Source organism: Crinia signifera, chromosome 1 (assembly GCF_055691185.1).
Source record: "Crinia signifera chromosome 1, ASM5569118v1, whole genome shotgun sequence".
NCBI classification, from domain to species: Eukaryota; Metazoa; Chordata; class Amphibia; order Anura; family Myobatrachidae; genus Crinia; species Crinia signifera.
This window is the reverse complement of record NC_139217.1, coordinates 259,570,828-259,579,700: the sequence shown is the minus strand read 5'-3', so window position 1 is coordinate 259,579,700 and position 8,873 is coordinate 259,570,828. Positions and strand designations below refer to the sequence as shown.

The 8,873-nt window shown below is 43.2% G+C and overlaps 1 protein-coding gene across 1 annotated transcript in view; it reads right to left on the bottom strand.

The window, feature by feature from the left end:
• Positions 1–910: 910 nt before the first annotated feature.
• Positions 911–8,873, bottom strand: part of GNA15 (G protein subunit alpha 15) — a 44,623-nt gene continuing 36,660 nt past the window's right edge. The window contains exons 5-7 of the mRNA XM_083158294.1: positions 8,104–8,233; positions 2,237–2,390; positions 911–1,758 (exon numbers count right to left, since the gene is read on the bottom strand). Of these exons, the coding sequence (XP_083014420.1) occupies positions 1,529–1,758; positions 2,237–2,390; positions 8,104–8,233 (514 nt within the window). The 3' untranslated portion in view covers positions 911–1,528. The remainder of the gene's footprint in view (positions 1,759–2,236; positions 2,391–8,103; positions 8,234–8,873) is intronic.

The following is an 8,873-nucleotide window of genomic DNA, read 5'->3' as shown; positions in this document are numbered from 1 at the left end:
AGTAGAGCGCCATATAATTGCACAACTAAAAAGTTGTAATAGGATTTTGGTCCATCACTTTACTTATTGCTGCGGAACCCCAGGCAGCCTTCTGTGCATATGCGGTCATCAGACCATGAATGTGTGGATGGCCATTACCGGGAAGACTCTTGGAGGATCCTTCTCCGAGTAACCTTTGTTGTAAATAGTTTATAGGCTGCAATGGCTAATGCTATAACATTCCAGAGTTAGGTAAATGTCAAAAATAACCTAAAAACTTATTGCAACAGCAAACTGGGGATAGGTGTTTTGGGGAATATCCTGTAAATTTGCTTTGGTCAGTAGGTCCCTGAGACATGTGTGGCTCAAATCAAGTTTGCTGCATAAATGTGGTTCACTATCATACAGTATATATAAGTTCATTATTACGTGCGGTGTATATGAATCTTATACACGTGAAATACAATATTGTAAATTTAAACAGATTTGAATACTTTATAATAGTACTGACCTGAGCCAGATGGATTGCAACTATTTATATGTCATTCTATGACACAGCCTGAAAGAGCACAACTTCTCAGTACAGTAAGTTGTGGGAAGTATATGGAAGAAAATGGATTATCTCCTGTGCTGGACCTGTAACCACCTCAATTAGATGCACAAAGGGTCATAAAACCTAGAATCTACAAACCCAGTAAGAGTTGGGCTTCTAATTCAGATTTCCTATTACAGTATATGTTGATACTAGGTTAAATGTTAAAATAGATTTGACTTCTTACTAGTTTATGAGTTGTGTACATTTATTATAAGCAAATACCTTTTCCTCAGTCAATAATAGTTTATTAAAAAGTTTAAACAATGTTACATCTGAGGTGTTCTAATCACTCTCAGGAATAAAAAAATATAAACTTTCACAAAATGAGCACAATGATAAAAGTACAATGATAAAAACTATATACAGTATGAATTCTGAAAAAATAACTAAAACACAAATCTTTTTGGGTTTATAGGTTCTAGGTTTTAGCCATAAGTCACTTGAAACTGAGTTGGTTATAGATTTAGCACTCTATTTTATCAAGGGAAGTTTGCTGTGGGCACAACAATGGATAAAGCCCAGGATATTTCAGATGTTTGCTTTAAAACTCTTATAACTCTTATTTGTGTCAGGTTAAAATGTGCACAAAAAACTTCCTGTTTTAAATGTTAATAACTGGTCCAACTAGTATAAATCTTGATGGATCTTTGATCAATTCCCCTTTTTCCCAAATGTAAATATTAGACTCAGAAATGTGGATGGCTGGATTGCTCACATGTCCCACGTGAGGAGTACTCATGGAGTACCCCGAGCCTCTGTTTGGTCTTCCAATCGCCCCTATTCACTTCGGTAATTCTGTGAACCATTTGAAATCAATGTTCTCAAAGACACCATCTTAGTCAAGGTAATAAATTGCAAAACCTATAAACAGAGGCAATGATGTAAAAGACCAGCACTTTCATCTTGTCCTTGGTATATGACCCATCCAAACCAGTAGGAGTCCAGAAGCATCTGTCATACAATCCCAAACTCTATAAGATACTTTCTGAGCACTGCTTCCTTTGTATCATTAAACACTTTGCGAATGTTTTGTGTATCTGTGGCGCAGGTTTCATGGACATAAAGTGTGCGGGCTCCATCCTTCTTCACCTTTCCCACAACATCAAGTATTTTTGTTTTCAGAAAGATCTCTTCATAGTATCTCATTATGTATTTTGTAGCGGCTCCGGCATCATGGCGGGGACCTAGATCACAAAGCACAAATTACTCATCTTGCGCAAGCATTATATTATAGACTAGTTACCAGCCCGTCAAAATGATGGAACATAACAGTAATGTCATCTCTGGCGGCTGTGCGTGTTGACCGAAGCAACACTTGAAATGCTCCATTGTGTGCCACCTAGTGGCTGCCAGCATGCTAAACACTTGAATTTTACCATAGAGTTGAGGAGCAGCACTAGCCTTTTATCATATAGAATCTCATATATCTGGTATAAAGACATTTTCTGTGTGTATTGGTAAAAAAGACTTGTGCTATTATGACAAGTTATGTGGACAGACAGACAGACAGACAGACAGACAGATAGATAGATGATAGATAGATAGATAGATAGATAGATAGACACTGGTTCCCCTTTTTTAAGAGAAGTGACTTGTGTGTTTTAAATCTATGAGCCAACAGTTAGCTGTCACATGGGTGCGTATCTTGCTCTTAGGACTAACCTTTGAATTTCGGGAAGTATGTTGCTAAATCAGAGATGCAGATTTTCTCAGCCAATATGTCAGTTTTGTTGAGGAACAGAATGATTGGAGTCTCTTTAAACCAAGGCAATTCCATTACACTTCTAAATAGGGCCAGACTCTCGCGCATACGATTCTAGGCCAGAAAGAAATAGAATAATAGCCTAAGTGACTAATTCTTGAAAATATAGTACATTCTAATGGACTGGTTCGGGCTGATGTTTGAGTAAGTTACATAAAATTTTGGTCACTGTACTTTAATATTTTCCATTCATTCAGGCCTAATAGTGGTTTCAGGGCCAACTTTAAAGGGGATGTGGTCATTTGGTGTACAGCATGATGGTCGACATGGGAAAAGGTTGACATGTGTCTAGATTAACATGGGAAAAGGTCAACATGGTTCTAGGTCGAAAGGTCGTTAGTTTGACAGGTCATTAGCTCGACAGGTCATTAGTTCGATAGTGTCTAGGTCGACAGTCAAAAGGTCGACATGGGTTTCTTTAGACAAGCAGTCCCTATTTAAACCTGCATTTGTGGCTCAGTCCTTATCAGAAAAACTACTGTAACTCCTTAGTGTTTTTCTTTCCGACCCCAGCTATCCTGTGCTCCTCAGCACTACTGTTGTAACTTTATTACAGTATTCCCACCTTCACCCTGCAGCATTAGTGCACGGCAACATCAGCGTTTCTCAGTACTGTTTTCTATCTCACCTGCATGTTGCCTCTCTACTCATTAAATCAGTTCTCAGCATCTCAGCAAATATACATCAATATTTTTACTAGCTTGGTGGTTGAGCCAGACCAGGGTGCTGAGACGTGGCTTCCTAGCTTAGGAGACACATTTCAGTTGGCCAGCTTGAGTTCCTGGGAAGTGCACTTCTAACAGAGCGGTAATTGCATTAAGCCTGGTGAAGTGATGAAGTTGTGATAAAGAATTGATAAAATGGAAGGTGATAATGCACCAGCCAATCAGCTACTAACTCTCATTTTTCAAACACAACTGATTGGCTTGTGCATTATCACCTTGCACATTATCACCGCCCTTAAGTTTGAGACTGGTTACAGTTTGCTGAATGCCATCTGTTCAGCTCTCTCATGAGTAGATTTATTAAGCTCGGTGAAGGGATAAAGTGTCTGGTTTTTATCACCAGCCAATCAGCTCCTAACTGTGCAGTAACAGGCTTGGTTTGAAAAATGAGTAGGAGCTGATTGGCCGGTGATAAAAACCAGACACTTTATCACTTCACCGAGCTTAATAAATCTACCCATCAGTTCCTAGTTAAATGGTTCCAGTTTCATGGTTCTAGAGTTCAGGGCTGAAACTAAGTTATTTTCCCTGGGGGCCAGAGAATGGCTGGTGAGTTCCAGTACCCTGGTTCAGTAACTATGGTGGGCCACAATATTTCCTACCTGTTGGTCCACACTGATTCATTTGCAGGAGTTATCTACAATCAACCAAATTCCTGATGTTCTCATCATTACAGCCTCAGGGTCCTAATTTGGATCTGAAACTCAAGACCATTACACTAGTAATATATAGTTACATAGTAGGTGAGGCCGAATAAAGACTTGCATCCATCTAGTTCAACCTATGTTTATAATAGCTTATCCCTTGTTGTAGAGTATGTGCCGATATTTTAAAGACAGATTATGTTACTTATTCATACCCATGGATGTTTTTAACCAATAAATGTTTATCCAACCTTATTTTAAAAGTATTTAGAGTGTCTGCCGACACCACTTCTCCAGGAAGTGAGTTCTAAAGTTTGACTGTTCTGACTAAAGAATTTTTTTCTTCTAGATGAACAAAATCTTTTAATCTAAACTCGTCCCTTCTCATCCTAGATTCCTTTCTAGTAGAAAAAAGGGTGTTTGACAGTTCCTTATATTGGCCCCTAATGTATTTATACATATTGAGCATCTCCCCCATTAAACGTCTTTTCTCTAGTGTAAATAGTCCCAGACTGCTTAATCTTTCCTCATAGCTTAATTTCTCCATTCGACTAATAAGCTTTGTTGATTGTGATTTCTGAAACACACATAACAGAGAGGTTGTGCCATGATGGTAAAATGATTGTACAATATGGGGGAAATTTACCAAAATGGATTCGTAGAAAAAAGGTGTATTCGTAGGGAGAAATACACCTTTTTTTTACGAATTTGTATTTTCGGGATTTACAATCCCAAAAATACAACAAATCGTAGTCCTAAAGATGGAACATTCGTATTTGTATTTACAAATACGAATGTCTACACCATCGATAGAATACGACAGAAATCACCATTCAAAAGAATGGTGGTTTCTGATTTACTAAGCAGCCGTACTGACAATACGGCTGCTTAGTGGTGTAAAACACCCACGCAAATACGACAGGAAAATAGAACACCATTTTCCTGTTCTATTTGCTTTAAGCCTGCACGGATCAGTCAGATCCGTGCAGGCTTCAGTGTAAAAAAATAGAAAAAAAAATAAATAAAAAAAAAAACGGCGTGGGGTCCCCCCCACAGCCGAAACCAGCACCAGGCTGACAGAGCCTGGAGCCGGTAATTAAAAATCAGGGAACCCGACAAATAGGGGTTCCCTGATTTTTAACAACCAGCCCCAGGCTCCTGCTCCGGGGCTGGTTCCCAAAATACGGGGGACAAAATGACTAGGGGTCCCCCGTATTTCAAGAACCAGCCCCAGGCAAAACCAGCCAGCGGGTAATGCCACAGCCGGGGGGAGACTTTTTATGCAAGTCCCCCCGGCCAAAGCATTAACCCTACCGACCAGTCAGCCTGGCCAGGGGCCCTGGGGGAGTGGGGACCCCCCCAATAAAGGGGTCCCCCCCCTCCAGGACTTACCTGACCAGGCTGAAGCCTGGTGCTGTCCTCGATGCCCCTGGGCGGTGGGCATCGAGCTGATGGTTTTGTGTAAAAAATAGAATAAAAACCATTGTCTTTTACTGGTGAACTATGAGTCCCAGCAAGCCTCCCCCGCAAGCTGGGACTTGGAGAACCACAAGTCCCAGCCTGCGGGGCATTAAAGGGCCCGCTGGGTCTTGTAGTTCCACAGTAAAAGAAAGAGTTAAATAAACACACTGACACACGTGAAAAATAAAAGTTTAATACACACATTACACATACATACTGATACTTACCTTTCTTGATCCCGTAGGTAGCCCTGGTCCTGATGTCGTCCATGTCGGCTGTCTGCGTCGTCCTCCAGGTCCATGTCGACGGTCCGTGTCGTCCTCCAGGTCCATGGCGGTGTCCGGGTCCGAAGAAATCCATGTTGGAGCTGTGGAAGGAAATCCTACTCACCTGGTCCTGCGCTGAAGAAGTCTTCTCTTGATCCGACGTAGTCCAGGTAATCTTCCTGCTGTCGCCGGTCCCCGCTGTCTGCGCTGTCCGTGCATCGCGCTGAGGAGAGATGCTGAAGTTTCATATTCGGCGCCTCTCCTCAGACTGAATTCTATTGGCCGCCTAGCAGGCCAATCAGGAGCCGACTTTCTCGGCTCCTGATTGGCCTGCTAGGCGGCCAATAGAATTCAGTCTGAGGAGAGGCGCCGAATATGAAACTTCAGCATCTCTCCTCAGCGCGATGCACGGACAGCGCAGACAGCGGGGACCGGCGACAGCAGGAAGATTACCTGGACTATGTCGGATCAAGAGAAGACTTCTTCAGCGCAGGACCAGGTGAGTAGGATTTCCTTCCACAGCTCCAACATGGATTTCTTCGGACCCGGACACCGCCATGGACCTGGAGGACGACACGGACCGTCGACATGGACCTGGAGGACGACGCAGACAGCCGACATGGACGACATCAGGACCAGGGCTACCTACGGGATCAAGAAAGGTAAGTATCAGTATGTATGTGTAATGTGTGTATTAAACTTTTATTTTTCACGTGTGTCAGTGTGTTTATTTAACTCTTTCTTTTACTGTGGAACTACAAGACCCAGCGGGCCCTTTAATGCCCCGCAGGCTGGGACTTGTGGTTCTCCAAGTCCCAGCTTGCGGGGGAGGCTTGCTGGGACTCATAGTTCACCAGTAAAAGACAATGGTTTTTATTCTATTTTTTACACAAAACCATCAGCTCGATGCCCACCGCCCAGGGGCATCGAGGACAGCACCAGGCTTCAGCCTGGTCAGGTAAGTCCTGGAGGGGGGGGACCCCTTTATTGGGGGGGTCCCCACTCCCCCAGGGCCCCTGGCCAGGCTGACTGGTTGGTAGGGTTAATGCTTTGGCCGGGGGGACTTGCATAAAAAGTCTCCCCCCGGCTGTGGCATTACCCGCTGGCTGGTTTTGCCTGGGGCTGGTTCTTGAAATACGGGGGACCCCTAGTCATTTTGTCCCCCGTATTTTGGGAACCAGCCCCGGAGCAGGAGCCTGGGGCTGGTTGTTAAAAATCAGGGAACCCCTATTTGTCGGGTTCCCTGATTTTTAATTACCGGCTCCAGGCTCTGTCAGCCTGGTGCTGGTTTCGGCTGTGGGGGGGACCCCACGCCGTTTTTTTTTTTAATTTATTTTTTTTTCTATTTTTTTTACACCATGCAGCCTGCACGGATCTGACTGATCCGTGCAGACTGCTAGAAATAATTCGTATTAGCAGCCGTATATACGGCCGCTAATACGAATCATTACACCATCGGAGGGTTACAAAGCAGTCGTATATGACTGCTTTGTAACTGATCCTCCGGAACACGACTTTGCATACGACTTAAACAGTCGTATGCAGTCGTAGGGAAAATACCAATACGAAAAACTAGGTTTTTCATATTGGTAAATTTCCCCCTATGTTACACAAGCACTGTCGTGATGTCAGGAGGGAATGGAGGCAACAGACTAAGGGCCTTATTTTGGTTCATTCTTTCTGACAAAATCCTTCTTAGATGGGCAAAACCATGTGCACTGCAGGGGGGCATATGTAACATGTGCAGAGAGAATTAGATTTGGGTGAGTAATTTTGTTTCTGTGCAGGGAAAATACTGACTGCTTTATTTTTACACTGCAATATAGATCTCACTTTGAAGTAAAACCCTACCCAAATCTAATTCTCTCTGCACATGTTACATCTGCCCACCTGCAGTGCACATGGTTTTGCCCATCTAAGAAGGATTTTGTCAGAAAGAATGAACCAAAATAAGGCCCCCAATCGGGTGCATATGAAGTGCTCTCAGGTCCTATGTGTGGTCCCATGCACATCGAACATGAGCTGGAGGTTGGACCGGCATGCAGGTCTGACATCTGACCACGGACCCTCCTCCTGGAGGCAGGGAGCAGGGGTTGCATGTGATCATTACATGCAAAAAAGGGCCACATGTGATCACGTGCAACCCTGAAGCCCAGATAAGGTCCCGGGGGACTCGCGGGGGATCGCCTGTAGCATGAACGCTAGGAGCTGATTGGCTGGTTGTATATCACTCTCCATTGTATCACTTTTTGAAGCTTGATACATCTGGCCATGAGAGTAGATAGGGCAAGGTCTTACAGCAGCATACAGTAGTGTTCTGAGGCTCCTATCAGTCTTATGGAAAACTGTGCTGCATTTAGCACCTCCATAGCAAGCTAAATGAATACATGATGTTGTATTTTGTATTGTGCATATGGATGTTTATGTACTTGTATTCATGCACTGTTCATATAACAGGAGACTCCACTGTTGATCTCTGCCTTTGGCCCCATCTGGTCTAAAAACAGCCCGGTTCACAAAAACGCTATCTTTACCCCAGTGACATACATTGTATAAAGAAAGTAACTATTTATGATCAAGTATAGATTCAATTTATTTATACAATAAATAGAGTGCTTGGGGACTTTTGTGTGTTTAAGGGGACTCTGAATTTATACTGTATGTGTTGTACCTCTTTCCTGTTTTCCTCCAGTTGTTGGTCATATTCACTGAGTGATGCCAGGTAGATGACAGCATTTACATTCTCAAAGCAATGGATCCACTTTTTTCGCTCTGATTTCTGTCCCCCAACATCCACCATCCTAGAGAGAATGTAGTACACAGTTAGTGGTGATAACAATTACTACAAGTTGGGTGAAGTTTTTTTGCTTCAAATACTAGTACATTTAACATCATGGAAGTGTATACCTGTATTTACTGTGTCAATTTAGAGGACCTTGCTTCTCCCATAACACTCTGGGGGAAATTTACTAAGAATACGAATGCAAAAAGTTGCATTCGTATTCTTAATATGAATGGCTACGACTGCATACGTCATATGACAAGTCATGTTCCGGAGGGGGATTTACAAAGCAGTCAAATACGACTGCTTTGTAACCCTCCGATGGCGTAACTATTTGTATTAGCTGGCCGTATATACGGCCGCTAATACGAATTTGTGGAGGCAGTCTGCACGGATCAGTCAGATCCGTGCAGGCTGCAGAGTGTAAAAAAAAAAAGAGAAAAATAAATAAAGAAAAACCCGCCCCCCCCGACTGCCTCTGCTGCACTGCACTCACTGTGCTGAACAACGCAGGCCCAAGAGCGTAGGCTTATTCAACCCAGGATTTTGAACCAATCAGAGCTTGCGTTTCAGCAGCCAATCAGAGCGGCTGCCGGTAAGCGAGCTCTGATTGTCTCATCAGCCAGTGCTGCATTTTAATTAGCTGCCAGCATCCTGAG